A 27,285-nucleotide genomic window follows, 5' to 3' on the forward strand; every position below is an offset into this window, starting at 1 on the left:
CATACTCATTAACATAAAAGGTCATTTAAACTATCTATAAATCAAGCAAAACATTTTAAAATAGTTTAGAAACACAATTATTATCAAAATATGTAAATTAATTTAACTTTATAAAATTATTTAAATAAACATAAATTATCTTTATTTACATTATGAGAATATGCGTATTAATTTTAATAGTCTTATTTAATAATAATAATATTTATAGCAAAGTAATGTAAGTTCAACTACAAAATAATTATTTTTAATTTATTATATTCAATTTAATATTAAATATGAAAAATATTTATTCAATTTTAATTAATAATTTTATCATTTATTTTAAGAATATTTTTTTTAACAGGATAATAGAAATTAATCTAAATAATTAGGCTTATTAATAACACTAATTATGATAAATAATTATTGTAAATTTTATTTTTAATTTTAATAGTTGAAAAATTTATTAGTTCAGTATAGTTAAATAACTTAAATTTTAATTGCCTTCCATAAAGATTTGTTTATTTATTGCTTATTAAAAACAAACACAGCATTTAAGACTATAACAAGAAAAATAGATTGATAGATGAAACAATTTAAATTGAAATTTCAAATAATAACAACTAACAAACCTGATAATTATATTTTTTAACATTTTAATTGGAATATTTATGTAAAATAAAAGTGTAATAAATATATATTTGATTTTGCTAATTAATTTTTGAATTGGCAGAGTAGAAAAAATTTTTTAATTTGATAAAAAAATTAAATGCAAAATTAAATGCGAGTCAAGTTAAATTATTTGGTGAATCAGGCAGACCTATTTAATTAAATCAAAAGAGCAAATAAATAAATAAAAAAAACAAGTAAATTTTATGAAAATTAAATTAATACAAATATAATAACATGCAAATACAAACATGCATACATACATACATACATACATACATACATACATATTTACATGAAAAATTCATATTCAAGTTAAAAAAAAAAATTATCAGATAAAGAAAGAGAAGTGAAAATAAATAAATAAATAAAATGCAAAACAAACAAACAAACAAATAAATATACAATAAAAAAAGTCAAAAAATAGAAAGAGAAGTGTAGATAGATAAATAGATAGATAGATAAAGCTTGACAAAAAAGAAATCAAAAAAGCATACATACAAGCAAACAATAAAACAAACAAGTTTTAGAAAAGAAGTTAAAAAGAAAGAAGAGAGATTTCATAAAACAAATTAAAAAGTTAAAAAAAGAAAGAAAGAAATAAATAAATAAATCAAGATAGTTTTTAAGTTAACAAAGGAAGAATAATTAAACAAAACTAATAAGTATGGACTCCAATTCAGTTAGTTAGCAAGACATGCTAACAGTTTTAAATGTATATCAGCAATTAGTCACAGATAGTACAAAGTTAGCTCAAGGTGATAAATTTTTAGAGTAAGCCCTCAACTAGATTAATAATTTTGCATCTACCTCTATCAAGATTTTTGTTTAGAAGGAGTAAAACATGCAAATGCGTATTTACATAGGTGCTTTAATCAAAAATATGCTCAGAGAGTACTGGTAAAGCAATCAGGCTCTTGCAGATTAGAAAAAGGTTTTGTTTAAATTTACTATTTCGTTTGATTAATTTTTTTTTTTACTTGAACAAGCAAAAGAAAACCATTTTATTTTGAATTTTATATCATTTTCGAGCTTCATCTAACATTTTGCATATAAAAACTTGCTTGCTAGCTAGTTTGATTTTAGAAAGCCTGCATCTAACTAACTAATAAATTAGAAATTTCAACAATCTCACTAAATAGTTATTCACTAGCAATTTAAATTACAGGTTTAGATGCAAAACAACTGCACAAATTTTCTATTTTTAAATTAGTTTGTTTTAAAAGCTAGATAAAATATCTTTGAAAAAATGATAATTGTTAAATAAACTCCCTTGTTTTTATTGATTTAAATTATTATTAAAATTCAACATAATGGTTAAAATTAATCTTTTGTTCAATAAAAAAATTAGGAAATAAGAGAAATATTATTGCATGGTCTGCTAATGAATGTCGGAGACTTGAGAATTATAGAAATTATTGTAAATTTCAATATATTTTTTTGAAAATTTTCTGCTTTTTCAAAATTATAAACCAGTTTTATTCAGCAAAGTCAAAAGTGATAAGTCAGCAAAATAGCTAGCTAGCTTTTCAAAATAATAAATAAATAAAGCTATTTTATTTTTATAATGAGCAAATGAATAATATTTTTTAATTTTCGCTTTAAACCAAGAAATAAATGAAAGTGATAGAATGAATAAGGCGAACAAGTTAGCAGCAAAGCTGATTTAAAAAAAAGAATTTGAATAATAAAGGTTTTATAAATTTTCAACCAGCAGAAGAAATAGTTAAAATTATTACCAATTAGCTTCAATAAACAATAATTTTTAAAAATAGGCCCTTATTATCACTGAAATTATGGTTTTCGATGGAGTAGAATTATGGGCAAGTTCATTAAAGCAAATTATAGATTGGATGAAAAGCGAAGATTTGGAAAGAGTTAATACTGGATTAGAATTGTTTTGTACAATATTCTCCAAAGTAAGTGAAAAATATAGAAATGAGAAAATTCTTCCTGAAAGTTTCTCACTCACTCCTTTGATTCCTAAATTAATGCAAGCTCTCTTATAAATATTAGTTAACCTAAGAGTAATTACTTAATTAAATTCTTTATCTAACATAATAAGTCAGGAATAATTCAATTCATTTTCCATAGTGAAATAATTAAGTTTGTTATTGAACCAAACTAGAAATGTTTAATTGAGTTATATTAATTAATTAATTTGCAGCCATTATAAAAAATATAATTATAAACTAACAATTTTTTATAAACAGACTTTAAATGAAACTTAAAGAGAAAAATTATTTGTTTTGCTCTATTTAACTATTACTTCATTTGCTTACGCTGATGGATCTGATAATCGTTTAGTCGCATAGTGTTTTGATGAAACTTTCAAAGATTGGATGAATCTCTTTATTTCTACCTTACAAACCGACCTCAAATCTCACATCACTATTAAGAGATATATTCTTAAAGTAAATGATAATAGAATATTTTAATTAGTTATTAATTTTAGTTATTTCTACCTACCTACTTCTTCTGCTTGCTTTTCAAAGTTAGCAAAATAAAAAAAAAATAAATAAATTAATATTCTATTAAACTCTAATTTAATCTTTTATTTTAAAATATGCTTATAGATTATGAATGTCATTTTTAGAGATTTTACTTATTATGCTAGAAATGCTATTGCAATTAGAATTCTCCCTATTTGGAAGTTCATGAACTCCATTCTTCCCCTCTACATTTGGACTTGTGTGTATGGCATCTAATTACAAAATCTTGATAATAATGCATAACCAATTCAAGATCCAGCTACTATTTTGATTTAATAAGGAGCTCAATAGATGGATCAATACGGAGTAATATTTTATAAATGTTTAATTTAAGAAATAAAGCAAAATTTAATTGAATAAATAACAAAATATTTATTTATATAAAATTATAATAGAGTGCTGGATTAGATAATTTAGATTTTAGATTTTTAGAAGAAGAAGATGAATGTTTGAACGAAATTGAAGGTTTAACATTAAATGCTATTGAATTACTTGCAACATTAGTCATTAAAGAAGATCTTTATATGTTAGTAAAGCATGCTCTTTTCCCAATTATCAATGCTCTTGCTCACTTTATTCTCCTTTCTAAGTAACAAGTAAGTATTTATTCATCAAAATTATTTTTATTTACAAAAATTCATTCATTTTATCTAATAGGAAAAATTATGGATTCATGAACCAAATCAATTTATAACTGATGATGAAGATGAAGCAAATATGAAGTCACTCAGGGCTCTTGCACATAACTTAATTTTCTAACTAATTGAAAAGTTTTAAGATTAAACTACTCAAGCTCTTATGATTGTTGCCGAAAAGTTCATGACAAACCAAGATCAAGCACAAACAGTTTAAGTTATCTAAGAATTTTACGATAAGGGGTTAGCAAGTGAAATTAAAATGGGCTAAAGCTTTGACTTCACCAAAGAAAGACTTATGGAATTCATCAAAACTTCTAACTTTGACTGCACTCTTCCCGATCACGCTTGGAAAAAGAGAGAAGTAGGTCTCCTCCTTCTTGGTAGCTTTTCCGATGATATTATCGATTTCCAATATAAGCATACCTCTTCTTTTGACATTTCCTCTCTCATCCAAAATCTTATTTCTGATATTCAAATTCCTAATTCTAATCCTATCCTTATAGCTAAATCATTATGGTGTGTTACACGCTTTTCAGAGGTTATTGCCTAAAAGCACACCGAATTATTCCTTCCTCTCTTTAAAGTTGCAATGTCTTGTCTTTCAAATATTCACTAATTCCCAGTTCGTTTGACTGCTGTTAAGTCGATTGGAGTGTAATTAAAGAATTTTCATAAATAAAAAACAAATATTTAACTTTTTACAATAAAATAAATAGAATTGCTCATAAGATCAAATAATATCAATAACAATTACCTGACAGAAGCACTTGGGTATAATATGGTATTGAAGACGTTTCTATATTAGTAGATGTATTTGATATTTTAACTTATGTAAATGTTGAAACTGTGCACATTATTTTAGATACTCTTGTATATTTGAATAAGCTTTCTAAAGTTTATATTCCTGAAATAGCTAATCTAGGTGCTAGATCTATTTTATAAATTTTCACTTTGTAGCATAATGATTAAATGATTAATCGTATTACTATGGAGCTTATTACTTAACTTTCTGAAGATCCTGTCTCTTTCAATATTATCTTCTAAAATGCCTTCTCATCTTTTATTCTTGATAGTTTTAATCTCATTAAGCATCACATTGCCGAAAACTCAAATTTAACTTAAATTAGACAACAAGATCTCTCACTTATGGCTGTAAACTTAAATCTTTATTTTTAAATCTAAATTTTTCATTCATTCAATCATTATTTTAATAGAGTATATTTGATGTAACCAGCATTTTTGTCAAGAACTGCTAAGATAACAATGCAAAGGAAAGTTTAATCAAACTCTTACCTCCTCTTCTTAACCTTATGATTGTCAACGAAGAATGCACATTATAATAACATGCCTCAATTTGCCTAAAAAATTTCATTAAAGTTGCTGACCAATATATAATTAAAAAGTAATTATTATAAGATATTTATTGTTTAATTTACCTTAATTACTTAATAAAGTTCTTCTTAATTTTTTTAAAATGCAGTTTGGATTTAATATTTTTTAAAAATATTGCTTTTTAAAAGATTAAACAATAAAAAATATTGCTTTTTAATAAATTACATTAATTAAATATTTTATTTCTAAAATATAGTCAATTAGTAAAGGATGTTCTTTAAGTTATTATGAAGTTACTATAAGTACCTACAAACTCTTAATTTGAAAGTAATTCAACTTACTCAGGAAATCTCTGCATGATAGCATTCCACAATGTATTAAACTAATTATATTATTTATTAAATATTAACCAAATCAATTATTAAATAGCTTCTTGGTGGTTCTGCTGATCCTGAAATATTAAAATAAGTAATTTATAAGATTTTTAGGTCAAAGCTAGCTACTACTGTTCAAGGTTTAGTTTTAGTATGGGCTCGTATGATTATTAACAATCCCATTGAATCAGTTAATTTCCTTTACTCATTCAGTGTTGAAAACAGATTTGCTTTGAAAGTTTTAATTGACAAGTGGTTATTACAATAGGCTGCTTTTAGAGGAAAATATACTAAAAACACAACTTTGTTGGCATTGACTAAACTTTTCTTGTTAAAAGATAATAGAATTGAAACTTTAGTTGCTATTGCTTACAATCCTTCTCATTAAAACGTTGGACATGGTAATTTATTTATTAAGATTTTTGAAACTTATTTAACTTTTTTTAATGATTTAGATGTAAGTGCTCCACTTAAAATTTTAAGTACATTGATTAGAGGATTAGATAACGAGATGATCCCTCAAAGAAAAGAATAGGACTATATAAGAGATGCTTAAAATTACATAAAAGACGGTGAAGACGAGCGTTTAGAAGTTGATGATGACGAAAATGGAGATTATAATGACTAATTCTAAGAAGAAAATGAAGGAAAAGTTGAAGTTGATATGAATATTATCCACGATGAAGAAGAAAATCAACCAAGACAGTTTGCAGTAAAATAAATTTTTTTTAAGTTTAATCAAAAAGATTAAATTTTTTTTAAAAATCAAGGTTGGTGGAGAAAAAGCAGGCGGATTAGCAGAATTTGAAACAGGATCAACAAATTATATGACTGAAGGTTTTGAATTTGGTTATGATGATGGCGAAGAATGTGATGAAACAACTGAAGAAGATCTTGAATATTTGAAAGACCAATATATATAAGTAAATACAGCTGTAAGTTATTTAAATTTGTATTAAAGTGATAAATAAAATAATACTTAATTTTAATAAATAGGAAATGCTTAAATAATTCTTTAATGACCTTGCTAAAAACGATCCTAAGTACTTCGCTCAATGCTTGAAGCACTTATTAAAAGAGGATATAAATCTATTATAAAAATATATCAATCTTAAAAATATTGAACAGCTACATTCTTAATAAATATACTGAGTTTAAATATAATGAATGAGTCTTATTTTATATAAAAATAAATATTTGAAACAGAAACACTTAAAAAATAAATTAATGATTTCATAAATATCTTCTAAAATTTTAATTCCCTTTATTAAAATATGATTAAACAAAATAGTTTATAATGCATATAGATAGCTCTACTTTCAGAAATTTTATTTCTGATTTTATCTAATTGAAGATGGTTGTTTTTATAGGTAGATACATACATACATACATACAAACATACATAAATAAATAAGTGTATACAAATATCAACCATACATCATCTTTTTATGGAATTTAAATTAAAATTAAAATTAATTTATAATAACTTAAATAAAATATCATTTTGTAATATACTTATTTTATATTTGTACAAATTTAATTAAAAAATTATAAACTATTTTCATTTTAGCAAAAGCATTAAAAAGTTAATTTTTATTCTAAGCATCATTTTATATATGAAAAAATTAATTATAAGTATAACTATTTTATACTAATAAATCTTAATTAATATTTATTGATCAATTTATTTATAAAAATAAATATTTAAATATATTTCACAGAAATTAAATAAATATGGAGGAGTGTTTTATTTATTTGAATAGAATTGGTCACTATCAAGATTTTTTAAGATGTATGTACAAATTAATTTCATTTTGAATTTTTATTAAGTGCCCTATTAATAATATAAAAATATTTATAATTATTAGAAATAAAACTAAACTTAAAAAGATTACTTGCATTTATTTTTAGTAACACAATAGCAACAAGCCCATGAAGCTAAATGATTTTTAATTTAGATAACTGTATTGTGTTCTTTATGGCAAAAGAACGCACATGACTAGCAAATCCAGTTTAAATTACATTATACACATGTGTAGTAATCTACTGTAGTATTTTATTAAAATTTATAGGTTAAGCAGGTAGGAGGTTTATCAGAATTGCTTGGAATATTTCCTTAAATAATAATAGTAGATCCTTATTATATTTATAATTGAACAAAAGCTTCTTAAGATGTAAGATTTCTTACTTAAGCAGTAATTCCACTTTACTAAACAAATTATATTAAATTTTACTCATCTTTAAAATTTTCCTTGCTTATTTTGTTTATCTATTCTTCATTATCAGCAGCCAAAGGTAAACATATAACAAAAATTTTACTTAAATCTAATTTTTATTCATCAATTGGATCATTATTTTTTTTAAATATTTAAATTAATGTTTGCTTAAAATCTGAAATCTAATCATAAGGTTTCAAAATAAAGCTTTCTAAGTAAAGGTTCTTTTTAGGAATAATTAATTTGACTCTTAAATCTAGTATATCGGGTTTAGGTAAAGATGTTTTCAGATACTTATTTAAGTTTTCTATTAAATGATTTTAGATTTCATTTTATTCTTAATCTAATTTTATTATTTTTTAATTCTCGAATTGCTAACTCTGTGCTCGAATTTAGTCAGATAACTAAGAAATATTTTATTAAATTATTAAATTAAATTATTTTACTAATGAATAAATGTTCTCACCTAATTCTAAAGTTACAATTAATTTTCAAGTTACTTCTCAATTATTTTTTTCTTTTCTTAAAATATTTAATTTATTTCTTTGAATTTAGACTCATAAAGTAAAATGATTTCCCTCAAATTATCTTTGAAAATCTATTAAAATGTAAATATAAATTTATAAATAAAAATTTTTTTGATTGATTAGAATTTATTTACACTTAATATTGGACTTTCTTAGTTTTCTTAGTCTCTTTTATTAAAAGCTCTATTTATTATGCTATTTTTGTACTCCTCTTAAGCCTTCAAAATCACATCTTAAATTTATATTTTAACATAAAATAAAATAATATTTATCTAATTAAATACTTTTCAAATTATCAAAATGATAATTCTTTATCACTTCATTTTCTTTTAAATCTGTTGAACAGAATGGGCATCTATGATGTCTATTAATTGATTCAAATATACATTCCTAAAAATAATTAATGAAAACATTTACAGTCAAACCAAACTAAATATTATAAATATTATCAACTTTGCAAAAAACATGACCGCATTTAGTTATATGAGCTTGCTTAATGTACAGCTAGCACACTGTGCATTCAAATTCTTTTAGTAAACTCTAACCCTTTTGAGAATTAATTAAAAATATTTTGATCATAACTTCTATTTAAATTTATTACTTCTACTGTAAAAGGGATTGATCTATCTGCTTCTAATTCTAAATCCATTTATTACTAATTCAACTGTTTACCTATGCTTTCTGATAATTATCTTCTTCTTTTTGCTAAAGTTTTTATACAGATATTTTATTTTATTAGAAGACCTTAAAAATTGAAAATATTTATAATATTAATTGTAGTTAAGATTAATTTTTATCTTTGATATTATTCTTTTAAATTCTATCAATAACAATCATCAGATCTATCAAATCAATATTAAAACATCAAAAAATTTTTTTTTCTTTCTAATAGACATTGATAGACAAAGCGAATTAAATATAGATTAAAGATATCAGATTCTTTTCAATAAAAACAAGATATTTTATATTTTAAATGAAAAAACGCTTATTTTTTACAAAATAAATAAATAATATTTTGAATAAACAAATTAAAGCATTTTTATATTAAAAATACTGAATTATCTAAGAAATTATTTTATAAATTAGTTTAAATTAATATAAAGATCAACTGTAGTGAAGACATGCAATATAAAAAAAGACATATAAAAGGTAAAGAAAGCATCCCTAAGTCTTAGCCTTATTATATTTTTCTTACCTAAATAAAATAGCAGTTGTATAAAAAGTCTTACTAAATATAAAGAGAGGGAGTAAGTACCTAGATAATTTTATAAACAAATGTTTTAAATACACCAATCATTTTAAATTGTCAATAAAATTTACACAATCGATTTTGCTTTTGTAGCTTCTACAATTGAATAGAGATAAATGTAAGCCATAATTAAAACCATTACTCTAAAGCAATCATGCTTTCCTAAAAGTTCAAAAATTGTCACTCTTGTTGAGGTTTTTTTTTCTTTTGTATCTTCAATTTTCCCTTATTGTGTTTGCATATCATTAGTTTACTTTTTATCTGAATCATTCTACTGTTTAGGCTTTTTTACTTGTATGGATGATGTTTGAGTGATAGAATAAACTATAAACAACAAGTTTAAAGGAGAAAATTTTACAACTATATCGATATTAAATTCCATTGTAATGATAAGACTACTCATCAAAACAACTAAAGGTACAACTACCAGATTGAAAATAGCTTCAGAAAAACCCAATTTGCTTCTGAAGACTAAACCAAAAATAATTAAGACAAAAAGCCCAATATAGTAAAGGATAAAAGCATAAAATTCATAAATATAATTGCAAATATTTAATGACGATAAAATCAAAGCAAACCAAAGACAGAAAGTAGATATTTTATCATAATATTGTTTAAACCTAAACTAAAATTCTTCTATTAAAATTTTATTCATATGGATAGCTCCACACACAATCATTAAAAGGATAAAGCTTTTGAAACCAGCTATATTAATTGTTCCATATTATTTTTATTTACATTCATCAGTTATTTATAATCCACTTAACTCCTTTTAGAAGTCTGACTAACTGTAGATATGAAGCATACGCAAGAAAAAAGTTATAACTTTATCAATTGGTAGTAAACATTTGTTAGATATTAGGGGAAATATAATCCCTAATACTATATGAAATAATTTCATCCAAAACATCTCTTACTAATTCACCAATCTCTTAATTGTTATTTATATTTAGTTGAACTTAATTTGCAAATAAAGAATAATAAAGATTTTTATTAAATATAAAAAATATCAAACATAAATATGAAGATAGATGAGAAAAAATAAATTTTGCAGACTTACAAAAAATATTTTTTTTTTAATATTAAAATAAGTATAAATGTATTAATAAATAAATTGATATAATTTAATTCAATCTTATTTTATTTTTTTTGAAAAATGTAAAACTTTAAATAATTTTAGAAGTCTTTTAAAGTAAAAATTATTCATATCTTTATTAATTTTTAAAAAAGTATATTTCCTTAAAACCTAGGCTTCTCCAGGATAGCTTAAAACTGAAGCCAAGAGAAAGGGTTAATAAAATAAATATTTTGTATTTTAAAGAGTCTTTTATTAGTATATTATGTATTTTATAAAATTAATTGTTGATTTGATCATTTTGTGGTATATTTTTATTTAATAATATAAAAAAGATTAAATACAATCAAAAAAAGTTAATATAAAATTTTTAATTTGATATTAAAAAAATTGAAAAATAAGGAAGATAAAAATATATATAAACAATATGATAAAATATATTTTGAATAAATTATTAATTCTAATTCATATTTTTTTTATGAATTTTAACATTTACAATGTACTCTCTTCTTAGATTTTACTATTAGGAAAGCATGTCAAGCCAAAATTTATGTTCATTAATCTCATAATGTTTATTTTATACATTGAAAAAGCCATGATTATAAATAGAAATACCATGAAGATACCAAAAATTAAAAAGTAGAGTAAATGAGTTTTTTAAAAATCGCTATAAAAATTGTTGTAATCACTGATACTTATATTGACTATTTCTTGTATAAAATTAGTAGTGTTTAAATAATTCATCAAAACAAGCTCAGTAAATAAAGTTGTAGAGTAATACTAAGTTAGTACTTGTTATTATTGATAAAAAGGGATATTACCTAAAAGAAATTCATTATTATTTAAAAATTATAAATAGTTTGAAATTAAGCTTGCAAGACCTTTATCATATATCTTTTAAGTATATTCAGATACTTGATTACATAACTATTATTTTGAGTAATATTAGCATAAACTCTTAGTGTAAAGTTAATTCATAGCTTCATTATTTGAGTTTGTTATTGATGAAAGCTCATTTAACTCTTATTAAAATTAAGTTAAGAAGTTTGAAACATTTTTGAAACTCAGTTGATAGTCTTGATTTAATTGAGCAATATCAAGATTAGGAAAGTATTAATTTTAAGATTTAAATAAAGGAAAGTTGATCAAAAGAGACCAGTCTATGAGCATACTATTGAAAGAGGGAAGGGTTTATTAAGAGAATTCAAAGAAATGCAAATATTTATCTGACTGATTTGAATATTATTTGATGATCACAGTAAAAATCGAAAAATAAACAAATCCTAATAAAGAGATAATAATGAAATAACAGATTTGTCTATAATTCTTTATTTTTTAGTTCTTAATCTTTGATGAAATTGGCTGTCTTTAAGTTTTTAGGAAGTTACTTGATTTTATTGATTTCTTTAAAGCTTCATTTAAAGTCTGCTAATCGCTTATCATAAAATTTTTATAGACCCATTACTCATTTTTACTTTAAATGTATTTCAGTACATCGCTTAATTTTGTAGATTCTTATAGGCATTCACTTTCTGTCATTCTAGCAATCAAAATAAGTACTCTCTCTTAATAGCTATTTATTTACCTTAAAAATGGGAAAAAGCAGATGATAAAAAAGAAGAATACTATTATATATGAACCAATAAAGAAATCAACTCTCCAATCTAGAGTATTTGACAGGTCTCTAAAGTTACTAAAAGAATTAGAAAGTAAAGATTTATCTAAATTTTAATTTATTATAGAGTTTTTAGATAAATAAAAGAATTAATCATTTTGCAATTTATTAGAATTTTTGCCTAATTAAAGCACTTGAGTAACACTGTTTAAATTATAGTATTTTAATTCTGCTAAAGATTTGCGCTCCATCTGCTAATTACTGAATTTATAAACATAAAAATAAAATTTTAGAATATAAAAAAAAACAATTTTACTTAAAAGAAAAGATGCCAACATCATACAATGAGTTTTAGCTAAATTAAAAATTAAGATATTATTGAAGTATTCTTGGAAAGATTTGCCCATAATTATTTGAAATATTAGTAATTTAATTTTAAACACTAGTTGAATATTATCCACTAATTAATCCAATTTGGATAGCATATAAATTTATTGAGTTTAATATTTAAATTTATACTGAAGTATCATCTATTAGAGCTATTTAATTGAAAGTTAAATCATCCTTTAACTTCGAATATTAAGTGATTATTCCAAGGCTAAGAGCAATTTGCAATGAAATAAATATAATAATAAAGAAAACTATATTATAAAAAGAATAAAACTAAGAATTAAATTATTAAATTAAATAATTTACCAAAAAATATTTTTAATTTATAAAATATGCTGGGCAAGTGAAACGAATAAGCGATACTTTAGAATAGGTACACACCATAACTCTTAGAACTCTGTGATGAGATGTGAGAAAAAGATCTTATTTAATTATTAGTTTTTGGTTCTTGAGTTGATTTGCCGTTTTTTCTAACAGTGGTTGTTCCTTTTTTAGTAATTGAAGATTGATCTACATCAACTACATCTTCTTCATATTCCATATCCATAGCTATATTACTGCTTATAGTTTCGGGATTTTAAAAAATTTTATCTTATTTTTCTTCGTTGAAGGCTTCTTGCCTTTCTTTTAAAAACAAAGCAATGCCTCTTTGTAAATTAGATTAAGTATTTGTTGTTGATACTTTATTTTTTATTCGTTACCAAAGACTAAGTTTTGGCTTAGGAGAAGGAGATTTTGCTGTTAGCGAGGATGAAGCTAAGCTATTTTGATGTAAAAATAAATTTTTTATTTTGATTTTTTCCTCATCAGGTCTTTCGGATTCATCAATCGAAAATTTAGGTTCAAAATCTTTAGAAGCAGTTTTCACTATTGGTTTATTATCTTTACTAAATTGTGGCCCTAGTAAACGTTTTAATGGGCTTAGAACTTCATAGCTATGGCTAGAATTATGAATATTATTAGTAATCTTTGAAATTTAAAGTTTATTATTTTCTATTTTTGAGGATAATTCAATATTCTAATTAGAAGTCATATATGTCTCATTGTTTAAATTGATTAAACTCTTTTCGACACCATAAATATTTTACTAAGATATGACATGATTTTTATCTGATAAGTGAGAGAAACTCGAAAGATATCTTGATTTTCTTTCTCCGATCTTATTATTAATTTCAGGGCTTAAATTTAAATTTTATGATAAATGCTTATCTAAACTTGTAGAACTTTAATTAAAATGATCATTTTCTTACTCTGTCTGTAACTTTCTCTTTCTCATATAAGGAGTACCTTACAGCGTTGAATTACTAGGAGTATTTACTTAATTAATCATCAATCTCTAATTAGATTACTGTTAAGCTATATAAATAAAATAATTAAAATTCTGAATTTTAAATTAAGTTTTTTCCAAGTTAGTTGTTATATGTAAAAAAATATTTACTTGCTAATTTAAATACATCATAAAATGATATTCTTCGGTTAGTGAAAGCCTTGTGTGGAGATAGGGCATCTCCTTTTCTTTTTCTTTGCTTTTTAGGGGAATTTATTTCAAGACTATCTTTTCTATCGATTTCAGAAGTAATACGACTTGACTCATTAATTTAAATTATGTAAAATTCTTCAGTAATTTTCTTCTTATCTTGCATATGCTTGAGGGATTATTTGATTATATTATACTTTATTTTAGTTTCTGAAGCTAAACTTTCTTTGCTCCACTCCTATTAAAATAAAAAAGTTTTTTATAAATACTTTGAAAAAACCAATAAATTTATTTTTTTATTACAATCAAATTTTCTTTATAGAAATTCTAATATAATTCAATTATTTCTTCTGTATCTTAATGCTAAAAGATAGAAGTCTAGAGAGAAGTTTAAGATAATCCTTTACTTTTTTCTGAAATAAAATATTGATTTGCCTTAAACTGGTTTTGGAGTTCAAAAATACTCTCAGGTATTTTTATTACTCCTTATTGGTTTTGAGCAATTGTTTCTATAGAAGAATTCAAATCAAATTTTTCTAACCCTTCTTCTTCACTAATTTATTATTAATGCTTTAATATAATATCTGATACTTCAGGTAAAATCATGTAAAAGGATATTTTTTGCATAACATCAAAAGCATCTATGTTTATCTTTTAATTTAAATATAATTTTATTGTTTAAAAAAAATATCAAATATAATTTTTAAAACCTTTTTTTATTTGAAGCTTTTATTTTATTCAGCTGTTTTGAAAACATCTTCATAAATTAATTGGGTTAACCCAAGAATCTATCCTTTAATATTAATTACAAATAACTCTTTAGCATTTTCTAGCTTCAAAATAGATCCATATAAACAAAAATCATCTCTATATTCAAAAATGTTTTCTACAGAAATACTTATTGGGAAAATAAATCCTTCGCTATTTAAGGCATAGCTAAAATGACTTTATTTAATTAGTGGCGAGTAGCTTCGCCTGATATAATTTTGCATTAAGCTATTATGGATTTGCTATAAAAATTAAGGCATAAATTAATCGATATACTAAAGATTTAAATCAGTATTTTATGAATAACCAAAAAAGTTATTGATTCTTTTACTATTTAGACTTATAATCTTTCCACGTTCTTTCGAGTAACTGACTATCACAGATAATATATTACCTTTCAAAATATTTAAGGTATTAAGTACAGCTTAATTTAAAAGATAATCTCTTTTTTTTAACTCTAAAATCAATTCTTCGTATTTTGTTGACTCTTAAATCCTGTTTAAAACAATACCCTCATAGATAGATAGAATCTTTTGTTAAAATTTTTTATTTAGTTTTTATAAATTGGAAATTTATTTATCTTACTTTTAAAATATAAACATTTTATGATGTCCTTTTGCCTTGACTTGTCTAATAGCTAAAAGAAATATTACTACCTAAATACGTTTTTAATTTAATTGTCACATTGGTAGCAATATTACTCATGCGTGTAATTTTATCTCCAAACAAAGATATTTTTTCAAAGCCAGCTCTCATTTATTCATAAAGGTTAGCTTTTAGATCAACAAATTATGAGATGAGTGGTAATATTTTGGTTTTAATTTTATCTGAATAAATGAAATCAGAAAGTTCTAGTTTGGTTATATCTTCATCAATTCTGGTTGAATAAACTTGTGTTTGATCCTTTAATTCTTTCAATTTGTTTTATTAGTGAAGTAAAATCATTTCTTCAATTCTAGCTGAAAAAATATTTTAAATACAATCAAAATAAAAGCTTATCTGATTGGTATGCTACGACATTAAATACTTTAACTCATAATATGCTTTTACAGGGTTATTTCTGTACTTTGCTATAAAAGAAATGTATTTTAGAGATAAATGCTCAAACAAATCTTGATTTTCCCTAACCTATTTTTACTTCAAACTAAATAAAAACATGCTCTCAATAAATTTTAAGACATCTTCTTTTATTATGCTATTTTCAGTATTTTTAAAGGAAGTTTATTAACACTAGCAATTGTAATTTTAGCAAAATTATTTATGATAAATTAACACTTCGAACAATCTAAATTATGCTTCTTCACTCTTTTTATTGTTTTCTAAGAGATTGAATATTTCTTCTAAGTATTAATCTATCTTCTTGTAGTGTCTGTTAATAAATTATAATGTTAAGATATGATGAACAATAAGAAAAAGATTAAAATCTGCATTTCAAATGTAAAAATTAAAATTTATCCAATTTATATTTCTTTATTTAAATAAAGTTAACAAGGTTATTTTACATTTAATTAGTATTTTATTATATAAAACTAACTAAAATTTTATCGTTTTTGATAGAATCATTTCTTCATAGTTATTTTAAATTTAGTATTTATTCACTAAATTTTTTAAAATAATAAAAAAATGTATGTTTACTCTTTGAAATTGGTTGAATTGATTCTTATAATTTTTTCATATGAAAAATTTAAGAATACAATAAATGCTGAGCTAAGAATGACCAAATATAGCACAAAGTAATAAAATACATCAGTGTCATAAATGTAGTCAGTTTCATTCAAAATAATGATTGTAATTATTCCAACTGTAAATGCTGCCACACAACAAGAGTACATTTTCATTATGTCTTAATTATAGTAAGGTTTATATAAGTATATATCTACTATCATTAGCAATATTAAAAAACACATCAATATTTCTTTAAATAACAATATTTTATTCAAATTTAAATAGTAAAGAAATATAACAGAAGCACGACATACTAAAACTAAAATTTATATAAAGTTAAACTTTCTTCTTAGGTAATCTTTACTCCCAAATTCATTATTCCTGAATAGAAATATAGCTACTGTAGCTGTAGCAATCGAAAAGAAAAATCCAATATATCCAAGGACAAATATAACAGGGCTTACGTTAGAGCAATTTTTATTTCTCATAATTTTCAAGAAGGAATAATTATTACAACTCAGCATAGTGATATTTATTTCCAAATATGGAGAGAAAAATATCCACCAATAAAATGTAAAAAAAATATTGAGGTATTGATTTACAATTTAGAAAATCCGTTTGTTTTTTGAAAACCATAATTATTTCTTTTTTCTTAAATAAGTGTAAACACCAACGTAAATGTAGTAGAAGTACATACTCAATTAAAATATTCCAAAAAAAAGTAAAGTTAACAAATCTTCTCCTTTATAATAAAGTAAATAAGTCCCTGTGGACAATTCATTGACTCTACCTATAAATTTTGCTTTTTCTTCTTTTAAAGCCTTTTTTTCTTGAGTAGAAAACAAGTATCCAGCTATTTAGTTAAAATATATAATGACGATAGCATAATAAATAATTTTTGGAATCAAAAAGGATGGCTTATCCTCCATAATTTCTAAAATAGTGCTTAAGTATTCTCTAAACTACTTCTTCATTATTTATATTTTTATTTGTATTTGAATTTGATATAGCAATAACAGACTATCTTTATAGTAGCTCCCTATAATTAAGTTTTGTATCAGATAGGAAGCAAATTAAAATCAAGTTTTTTACTGCAAATTGTTTATACTAATCAATTATAATTATTAATTACTTGCTTTTTATTTAATAGCTATTACTTAACTTTATTAAGATTAAGATTTTTGATATTTAGTCTTAAATTAAATAATTAAAAATAATTTACTTTACAGTCAGTCCTTCGAAAAATACCATTTTTCTCATTTACACTTATGTATTTTTGATCATTTAAATCAAAATGTTTCGTTAAATTTTAAAGGTTATTTTTATCAAATTTTTTACTTAATTTTAGCATAAATACTTCTTTTTTCAAGTAATTTTATTATTATATTACTAACCATACATTTTTGAAATATTGAATGTAAAATTAAATTTTTATTTCAGGCTTAATATAATTTTTTTTTTAAAATGGAAACTTTCTTAAATTTAAGTAAAATGTAGAAACAAAAATTTAAATAGGTATATTTTCTCAAAATAAAACTTATTAAAATCTAAGTGTTTGATAAAATAAATATTTTAAACAAGATAACTTTTTAAAAATGAATGATTGATCAATAAATTATTATTTTAAAATTTAAATGAAATTAGATAAAATAAAATTAATTTAAATTTGCTTGATAATAAGGATAAATAAATATATTATTTAAAAAATTTTTAATTCATTTATGTATGATTGATTATTTTATATTGAAAGCAAATATAAATAATTTAATTAATAATTAAAAGAAAAATAGTAATAGGTTTGATATTAAAATGGCTAGTTAATTAAAATTAGGTGAATTGTTTGTAGTTATATGAAGTACTTCATAATCTTTTTGTGTGAAAATTAAGTAAGATTTAGATCATTTTTAGATGGCTTGAAATCTTATTAGATTTTAAAAGTTATTAGTAAATTAAAGCATTATATATTGTTGTATTTTAACAAAAGAAAGATAGAATTAGTTCTATTTTACTGTAAAATTTAAATAAAAGGTGTCAAAAAAAATGGGATGCTGCCTTGAAGGAGTTATCAATAGTAAAAAAAAGAGCAGGGTATAACTTTAGTATAAAATAAATTAGGAATATAATGATACTTAAAAGAATAATAATTCGAAGATATAGAATTTGCAAAACTCACATCCATTTAAAGACGAGGACAATTAAGAAGTAGCTAATGCATCTATTTCTCGAAGATAGAGTAAGACGTCAAGTGTAATCGAAATTCAGAAAAAATAGGAAAGCACAGTATTAAAGGAATAAGGAAACAACTTTTTTAAGTAGAATAAATTTTTAGAAGCCATCAAGTGCTATTCTGCTGCTATTGTAATTATTTTTCATCAATAAATAAAAACTAATCAAAAATTAAAATCCTCATTCATAAAAATAAAATATTTATTTTATTTTTATCACTCTTGTTAAAAAAATAGAGCCTGTTTCCTGACTCAGTTTACTACTCGAACAGAGCTTAGTGTTTTCGTTAACTCTCAAATTGGGCAGAAGTAATATTTTATGGTTATTTTAATTTTAAAAAAGCTAATTCATGCAAGAATTATTCGTGCATAATTATCTTTAATAGGTTTTAAAAGATTCATGTGAAGCTATTAGATTGGATCATGAAAATTATAAGGCTTACAATTTGAAAGGAATGTCATAGGTTATGTTATCAAAAGAAATGGATATAATGTCTGATTAATGGGAATTATTTAATGTATAAGGGATTAAAAGCATGTAAAAAGGTACAAAATCAAATATCAATTTGCTTACACTTATTTATTTATTGTTGTTTCTCTCGAATTGATATTTTAAGCTACTTTTTTTTAAAATATCTAGCATTAGACCTCATAAATGAGATTAGGAAAAACTAAGATTTTTAGTTAATATCATCCATTCAGACTAATATATCAAAGGCTAATCAAATATTAAACCTTAAAAGAGCAGAAAAGTTGCAACGAAAGAAGAATAAATCAAAAAATCTAATTAATAAATTGATTGAAAACGATAATTCTCTAATCATAGACAGGTCAGAAATAGAAAATTTTTTAGAAAGAAAATTCTAAAAAAAAGATTAAAGACCTCCAGATGCATTTACATGCATTTTTACTTTAGTAAATTATGGATAATATATAATTAATTTCTTATTATTAAATATTTATTGATTAGGATTTAATGGTAAATCCAGTAATAACTAGTAGTGGGTTAAGTTATGAAAAATCTTTGCTAGAAGACCACGTAAAAGTTAATGGAGATGTAGATCCAACTACTAGAGCACAAATTAATTTTAAAAAGTGTATTGAAAATAAGGATTTAAAATCTGCTATTTAAGATTTCAAAAGTAAAAATATAGACTCAGAATTTAGTACTAATTATCATTAAATAACTTTTTGAATATCCTAAGATAGATTCTTGTTCAAAAAATAAAAATTTAAATTCAATAAAAAGAAATAAATAAATGAATAAATACTTACTTTCACCATTTCAATTTTAAACAATTATATATATATTAAATTCAAATTATAATAAGCTAGCTATTTCTTGCATTAATTAATATTTACCTATTATTAATTTTTAGTTATAAAATTAAAATAATAAATTATCTATATTTATATATTATTAATGTTTTTAAATATTAAAACTTCGTTTTTTACTTATTTCAATTTAAAAATAGTTTATCATTAGAAAGCAAATTTAATAAATTAAGAAAATTTCAATTATACACCTTATATTTTCTTATTTTAATATGATTTTAATAATATTATAAGTAATATATTTTTAACATATCTTTTCAGCCTAGGACAAATGGGAAAAGACGAGAGTTTGCTAATTCATGAGGTTTTATGGTTTCTAAACTTAATTTTATTTATTTTTTTTATGCTGTAATTAATTAGATATTTAGTCAATGATAATATTTGCTTTTAAGTTTTTCCCGTAAAAATTTGATAAAAATAGTACTTAATTATTAGCAGATTAATAATTTATTATGGTTAAATTTTATTTTGGATGATGTTTACTGAAAAAAAAAACCAAATATTTATACAAATTAAATTAGAGATAATAAAAAACACATATTTCAAGTGATAGGCAATTTATTTAACCACAGATTTTTCAATTTAATCTGATGTTTCTAATAAGTAATGAGAAATTTATTTCTCCTTGACATTAAAATTTGTTTAGCAAAACTAATCCAAGAATGCTAAAGTGGGTGTGGACTGGACAAAATTCTAATTCTAAGGGAGATTTCTTAAATCCTCCTTTTCCATTTTCACATAATTTTAAGAATCTTAGAATATTTTAAGAAGCTATAAATTGCTTATAGCCTAATATTTAAAGACTGGCTCCTATCCATATGGTATAACAACTATCAGGGAATTTACAAACTCTACCTTGAAAACCCACAATATCTAGGATCTATTAATTTTATTTATTAGATTATTAGCATTCTTCTTCATTTTCGTTTATCATTTCTTGCTATTTATCATTTTGTATTTTTTAATTCTATTCTTGCAATTTCTTTTATTCGTTATACTCTGCTTCTGATATAATTTCAACTTAAATTTATTATGCTTCTTCCAATGAAGCTTTACTTTCCCTTAATAACTATTATCTAGATACTAACCAATGGATTAATTTAGTTTTATTTGGAATTAACTGCAGCTTATTTAAAATACTTAATGCAGCTATAGCACAAAATGTGGAACCACCATGACTTTCCATATTTGGGTTCAATCCAAATCCACCTTGCTCATGGTTATAGCATGAAAGAATATATTAAGTCATTTATTCTTTGTTGCACCAAGTAAAATCTTAAAGCAATTAAGAAACAACTAGTGAAGAATATGTGTACCTTAAGTCACTTTCCTAAGAATCATCACATGATCTCATTTAACCATTCGAATTCTATAAACGTTTTAGAGTGGCAAGAATATGTGGGCGACTTACAAGATGAAGATTATCTCCTAATATTTTAAGACAAGAAAGTGCACATTAGGTGAAAACGATTGTCTGTATATCTTGATAGATTTCTTATTCTTCTACTTCCTTTTCTTCAGCCTTCTCATTCAAATATTCTGTATGGTATCCAAAGCATTCACTTCCTCTAAATCCTCCTATTAAAGTATTTGTTTGTTTTGTCCTTTTAATAATTTGTTAACGGTATATCCAAGTGATAATTTTTTGCTTTTATTCAAGAGTTAATACTACATCAATCTTATCAAGAGCATCAAGTGAATTAAGTATAAAGTATACAACATATATTCTTTAACCATCAAGTGATGTGAGCTTAACTCCATCACCAAGCAAAATCATCTTTTACAATGCGATGTGGGCTTGAATATTAAACTCAGGATTTAAAATATCTTGTATTTCCATTTTTTTATTTATAAAAGGTAAATATAATTTTTATAATATTTTGATTATTTATGTTTTTTAATACTTTATTTATGAAATAATCTGATAACTAATAAATAAATAGATATAAAAGTTGATATTATATTTCGAATTCAAAAGATATAATAAATTTTGGATAAGAATATTATCATTCAATAGTTTTTTATAAATTTATTAATCTTTGTATTATAACTAATAGTGATAACATCCAAATTAATTACTTTGATAAAATTTTCTTTTAATTAATCAATAATCTTAATCATTAACTTAACAAATAAATAAATATCAAAAACAAACATAATCAGTTCAATTAATAAAGATATATTTTTACTATATTGATTGATTGAATAATAAATACTACTATTATACATCTATCTTTCTTTTTATCTAAAAATACATACAATATAAACTATTCATTATATAGCAAAAATTAATAGGGAAGCAATTAAAAATGGGAAATGTAATTTGAATTAAAAATAAATAGCTCATTTTTTATATCTATATATTCAATTGCATAAGTTGCATTTTTATTAATATTTAAAATTAAGATTGTAACAACGTTTAGAAATAGTATGGTTGACTTTTCATCAGCTGCAAGACATTAACAAAAATTTTTATCTTAGAAGGTAACTATTTATTTAATGATTGGGTTTAAGTTTTAAAATAAACAATATATTTATTTATAAAAAAGCATCAAAAGACTAATAGATTAATTATGACATACTTCTATAGCACAATAGTTGTGGCAGGGTTAGTAAAATAAATTTTTAAATAAATAATTCAAGAAATGATTAACAAATTATATAAGTAATACTAAATAGGGTACGAAGAAAAAAAAGTATAAAGAAATTATCATAGTTTGAAAGACTTGATTGAAAAAGATAAATTTTCCTTAACATACGACCTTAGTAAAGAAGAGTTAGAAAGAATAAATTATTGATTGGTGTTTTTAGTATTTGATATATAATTAATTGCATTTCTACTGTTTGTCAAGATTTTTGTATAAGGATCTAATTTATATCTTTGTGTCTGAATTAAAATCTAGAAAATATTTGCAAATTTCTATTTAATTAAGCTTTTTCAAAAATTAAAAATGAATATTTCTACTTTCATTCATTTAAAATAGTTAATTACACTCATTTTGAATAAGAAAAAATATTTTTAAAATAGAAAAAAAAGATTTAGTAAAAATTAGCAATTCTGAATAACTTTGTTAATAACCAAATTAATTTTTATTAAATGTTATCTATTCTCTTTAAAAAAATCTATGAATGAATAGTTTTATTTTTCAATTTCATTTTTCAGTGATTAAACGATTAAGTACTTAATTTTATCTCTCCTCTTACAAATTTAATTGTAAAAAATTATACTAAACTCAAAAGCACATACAAATAAATGTAAAAATATTTAAATATTTTTTAACATTAATATTTTAAAGTAAACATTTTTTTTAATTTAATTAATTATATGTATTTAAAAAGCAGATTATATGATAAATAGCTGAGGTTCTCATACGTTAAATATATTAGATTGTTTTAAAAACCTTATTTGATTAAAAAGTTATTGATTGATAGTTTTAAAAATATTTAAGTGTTATATTTATAATAAATAGAATATTATTTATTTTCTTGCTTTTTAATTTACTTTGAAGATATGAAATTTTATTATATTTGTTAAGATTTTTATGCTTATTAAATTAAATTCTATCTAAATTATACTCTATTCCATTCTATTACATATTTTGCTATATAATTAATAAACAAAATTTGATTTTGATCACGCCAGAAATATGTATCAGTGATTAGATAGATAGATCCATTCACTCATCTATTTCAATCAATATGATTACATTGATCTTTTCACTTTTTCTATCCTATTATAATTTGAGTTGAAAATTCAAAAAAATTAAAGAAGTTAATTATATGAAGAAAATCTAAGTTAGAAAGATAGTTAATCAATTTTTTAGTGAATAAGATATTAATTAATTGAGAGTATTTATTTATTCATTTATTTATTCACTCATTAAATCAAAATTTTAATTAAATATTGATATAAAAATTGAATTATTTCTTCAAAAAGGTATTAAAGAAAAGATTGACAAAACATAAATAAATAAATGATCAAAATTCATAAGGTGCTGAGCATAGCTTTAGTTATCTCAGTTATATTTTCTGGGGTATTAGCTTTAAAAAATGCTAATGACTTTAAGAGCAGCCTCTTTAAATTTAATTCGATACCCAGTGGTACTATATTTTTAGGATATTATGTTATTTTTTCATCATAACAAAACGATAGATAACATTCCGAAAAAATCTACATTCATTAAAAACAGTTATTGATCACTACTTTTAAAATAAAAAGGTGTTTATGAAATTGAAATAGGAGATTATTTTACTAATAGGATATTAATGGCATATGGAGATTACAATGGCGATAAATAGTAAAAAATATTTTTTAAATATTCAAAAACAATAAAATAATACAGTATTGATACTTTTTATTGTTTTCAAAGCAAATAAATACATTAAAAACAGTACTTATATCATTATAATATTATTAATTAAATAGTACTGATATGATTACTGTGACATCTTTGCAAAATCCAGGTTCATCATAAACAATTTCAGTTAATTTATGGTCAACTCAAGATGGTAAATCTATAAAAAATTTATTCAAAACATGATAATTAATTTTATCTATTTTTAAAAATTAAATTTTTATATATTATAGGTCGTTTCGTAGAATATGATCTTCCTGTTCCTAAATGCAAGGGTGCTATTAAAAATATTATTCCAGGTAAACTTACATATTTCAAAATACTATAATTTCTATTAATTTACTAGAATATCATTTCAATAAACTGATTTTTGTCTATTAAATAAACAGGTGATATCAATTTTGATGGTTAACTTGATATGGTTGTTGTAACTGCATAAGGTAACGGATAATTTTGCTTGGATTTCTTTAAATAAAATAACTGCATGATGTCTGGCTGTCCCTTTGAAAGTTTAGATTTTTCTGCAACATTCAATCCAATATAAATGAAGTCTTAACCTATAGCTGGTGACTTTACAGGTTAACATTTTTTCTAACTAATGATATACAACTCCTTAACTCAAAAAAGAGAGATTTTTGAATTCTAGCCAGATAGGATGTACGATTGATTTGTTTTTAACTTTTATCAAATTCAAAAATTAAAAAAAATATTTTAGTGTCAACGTTCACTTCTTAGATTTATATTCTAAAGACGATAATTGCCAAGATTATCCTAATTAATTTGATTTCTCAGTGCCACATTTTAGCTCTGTTGTAGATTTTAATGGTGACTGTAGAGCAGATTTAGTTATTTAAACTCAACAAGGAATTGAATTTTGGGCAAAGGATGATAATAAAAATTTTTGCTTGGTCGCTATTTAACAAATGAAAAGAGCAGGAGCATCTATTGTTTCTTTTACTTTCGCTGATGTTAGTAAGAATTTGATGATATCATATTGTTTAGCTTAAAAATGTTTATTTATTTAATAGATTTCGATGGAAGTATTGATATGGTAGCTCTCGTTTAAGATAATGGGTATAGAATTGTAACTATGTACAACAAGTTTAGAGTATCTGCTTCTAATTTATGTTCAAAGTTTAAATAATACCCATATGAGTTGATATCTTCTCCAAGTTCAGTAAAATAACTTTAAGCAAAGAAACAAATTCTTTAATAAATATTTTTAATGCATAATAGTATGTTTAATATTAAGATGAAACAATAGACGTTTATTCTAACAACCAAGGTTATTTACCTGTCTAAATAAGAATGGGAGACATTAACTGGGATGGACAACCCGATATTATTATAACAACTAACACTGCTGGTGCAAATTATGGCTAACCTATCATTCTAACTAACAGTGATTGTAATGATAGCGATTGTGCAAATTTAAGTGTTTCTAATAAGAGATAGTTCTTGCCTTCTACTAGCTCAAATTTCAATTCATTATACAAAACTTAGGCTATAAACATAGCATTCTTCGATATCAACGAAGATGGTAAGTTAGACTTTATGGTTAATACCTTTGAAAATGGTATGTATAGTATTAGATGCTTCTTCAACTATATTTAAAATGATGCCTTCTTCTTAAAGGCCTTAGGTAAATCTATTTCATTATTTTAATAGAAAACTTATTTTTTGTTTTAAATTCAAAGGCTTAAATGGTTAATGCACCACATCTTCATGTTAAAGTAGTGTCTATTATGGTGCTTCTTACCAATGTAAGGTTACTACACTTGATACTCAATATAAAACTGCCACAGGTAAAAAGATTTATTAGTTTTAACATAGTCTAAATAGAATAAAATATTTTAATTATTAGGTGCTTAACTCACATAATCTGCAAATGGTGCATTGTAGCTTCCTTTTGTTATTTTAGGTTTATCAAGAACCAACAATTATATCGAAAACTTTTCAGTAGGTCTCTCTTAACCAGATGTAATTAAACTTTAATATAAATATTCAAAGTTTTTAATAATTTAATTAAACAATTAAAGGCTGATACCTCTACAAGATCTTGGACTCCTATCATTCCTAACTCTCAATTGATTATTTTCCCTTATACCTTAGATCCTTCAAAGTAATATATAAATTGAAAGCATAGTGTTTTTATTAATTTTAAAAATTAAATAGGTGGGAAATCAGTATCTTTGTTTAACCAAACGACGCTTTAATTATTGTTATTATAGTAACCGTCATAATATTGGCTATATTAGGTTCTATTATTATTTATTACCGTCGTCAAGAAATTAACCAAGATACCCAAAACCAAGAAGAATTCTTAAAGATGATTAGATGAAAAGCAAGACATAAATTAATCAATCAATCAATACTTGTAGAATTATAAAACAATTAAATCAATTGCATATAAAATTAAGATATTTATAAATTCTTAATAATTAATTTCTTTCTAAATTTTATTAAATCTTAACAATCAATCATGTATGTATTTTTATATTCTCTTAATTTGTAAATTATTTTTTCTTTACTTAACTAATTAATTTTCATATTTATATCCAAAATTTCAAATATTTTTGATAAAAATAAATATATTAAGTTTGTTATTAATAGTTTTTATTTTCATCTTTACTCTAAATCCATCCAAATAGAATTTAAAAAAATATAAAATACGATTTTAAATTAATTATATTTTTATTTAGTTTTCAAAATTATATTTTTCTAAAATACATTTATTTATTTTTAATGAAAATAATTTTATTTAAATACTCAAATAAATATCTAAAAAGCTATCTAAATTTAGTATAAAATTATTTTTAATTATTTAAAACAATAATTATGAATGATAGATAGATACCATTACTTATTAAATTATATATATAAATTGACATCTATGTTTTATAT

At 22.7% G+C, this 27,285-nt stretch overlaps 8 protein-coding genes across 8 annotated transcripts; 4 read left to right on the forward strand and 4 right to left on the reverse strand. All coding sequences in view use genetic code 6, as the record gives it.

Annotated features, from left to right (window-relative positions):
* Nucleotides 1–1,315: 1,315 nt before the first annotated feature.
* TTHERM_00770760 (importin-beta amine-terminal domain protein) lies at nt 1,316–6,636 on the forward strand (the record flags this gene model as incomplete). The annotated part of the gene is made up of 14 exons (XM_001013868.2): nt 1,316–1,582; nt 2,000–2,068; nt 2,424–2,675; nt 2,862–3,062; nt 3,225–3,446; nt 3,536–3,736; nt 3,798–4,432; nt 4,495–4,930; nt 4,993–5,180; nt 5,367–5,484; nt 5,540–5,885; nt 5,940–6,196; nt 6,255–6,419; nt 6,481–6,636. The coding sequence occupies 14 exons, from the start codon at nt 1,316–1,318 to the stop codon at nt 6,634–6,636; spliced, it is 3,513 nt and encodes a 1,170-aa protein (XP_001013868.2).
* A 657-nt stretch (nt 6,637–7,293) lies between these two features.
* Nucleotides 7,294–8,876, reverse strand: TTHERM_000770768 (zinc finger, C3HC4 type (RING finger) protein; the record flags this gene model as incomplete). The annotated part of the gene is made up of 6 exons (XM_012797076.1): nt 7,294–7,318; nt 7,380–8,104; nt 8,167–8,298; nt 8,362–8,459; nt 8,512–8,773; nt 8,829–8,876. 6 exons carry the CDS (start codon nt 8,874–8,876, stop codon nt 7,294–7,296), a joined length of 1,290 nt encoding a protein of 429 aa, XP_012652530.1.
* A 455-nt stretch (nt 8,877–9,331) lies between these two features.
* TTHERM_000770769 (transmembrane protein, putative) lies at nt 9,332–9,858 on the reverse strand (the record flags this gene model as incomplete). The annotated part of the gene is made up of 2 exons (XM_012797077.1): nt 9,332–9,482; nt 9,548–9,858. 2 exons carry the CDS (start codon nt 9,856–9,858, stop codon nt 9,332–9,334), a joined length of 462 nt encoding a protein of 153 aa, XP_012652531.1.
* Nucleotides 9,859–11,016: 1,158 nt separating this feature from the next.
* On the reverse strand, nt 11,017–17,535 carry TTHERM_00770770 (transmembrane protein, putative; the record flags this gene model as incomplete). The annotated part of the gene is made up of 8 exons (XM_001013869.2): nt 16,437–17,535; nt 15,387–16,170; nt 14,744–15,331; nt 14,337–14,684; nt 13,995–14,271; nt 12,863–13,912; nt 12,483–12,807; nt 11,017–12,427 (listed from the first exon to the last, which is right to left on the reverse strand). The coding sequence occupies exons 1-8, from the start codon at nt 17,438–17,440 to the stop codon at nt 11,017–11,019; spliced, it is 5,787 nt and encodes a 1,928-aa protein (XP_001013869.2). The 5' UTR covers nt 17,441–17,535.
* Nucleotides 17,536–18,506: 971 nt separating this feature from the next.
* Nucleotides 18,507–19,886, forward strand: TTHERM_00770780 (U-box protein; the record flags this gene model as incomplete). The annotated part of the gene is made up of 5 exons (XM_001013870.2): nt 18,507–18,824; nt 18,929–19,000; nt 19,078–19,237; nt 19,332–19,606; nt 19,662–19,886. The coding sequence occupies 5 exons, from the start codon at nt 18,507–18,509 to the stop codon at nt 19,884–19,886; spliced, it is 1,050 nt and encodes a 349-aa protein (XP_001013870.2).
* Nucleotides 19,887–20,603: 717 nt separating this feature from the next.
* TTHERM_00770790 (prenyltransferase and squalene oxidase repeat protein) lies at nt 20,604–21,866 on the reverse strand (the record flags this gene model as incomplete). Its single annotated transcript, XM_001013871.3, has 1 exon — nt 20,604–21,866. One exon carries the CDS (start codon nt 21,864–21,866, stop codon nt 20,604–20,606), a length of 1,263 nt encoding a protein of 420 aa, XP_001013871.1.
* A 469-nt stretch (nt 21,867–22,335) lies between these two features.
* Nucleotides 22,336–22,824, forward strand: TTHERM_000770799 (transmembrane protein, putative; the record flags this gene model as incomplete). Its single annotated transcript, XM_012797078.1, has 4 exons — nt 22,336–22,344; nt 22,433–22,510; nt 22,576–22,638; nt 22,693–22,824. The coding sequence occupies 4 exons, from the start codon at nt 22,336–22,338 to the stop codon at nt 22,822–22,824; spliced, it is 282 nt and encodes a 93-aa protein (XP_012652532.1).
* Nucleotides 22,825–24,000: 1,176 nt separating this feature from the next.
* Nucleotides 24,001–26,722, forward strand: TTHERM_00770800 (integrin alpha FG-GAP repeat protein; the record flags this gene model as incomplete). Its single annotated transcript, XM_001013872.3, has 12 exons — nt 24,001–24,127; nt 24,246–24,324; nt 24,453–24,535; nt 24,615–24,680; nt 24,771–25,038; nt 25,097–25,353; nt 25,410–25,558; nt 25,618–26,023; nt 26,079–26,186; nt 26,246–26,361; nt 26,421–26,503; nt 26,557–26,722. The coding sequence occupies 12 exons, from the start codon at nt 24,001–24,003 to the stop codon at nt 26,720–26,722; spliced, it is 1,908 nt and encodes a 635-aa protein (XP_001013872.2).
* Nucleotides 26,723–27,285: the final 563 nt, after the last annotated feature.

The sequence above is a fragment of the Tetrahymena thermophila genome (genome assembly GCF_000189635.1).
Source record: "Tetrahymena thermophila SB210 genomic scaffold scf_8254670, whole genome shotgun sequence".
NCBI lineage: Eukaryota > Ciliophora > Oligohymenophorea > Hymenostomatida > Tetrahymenidae > Tetrahymena > Tetrahymena thermophila.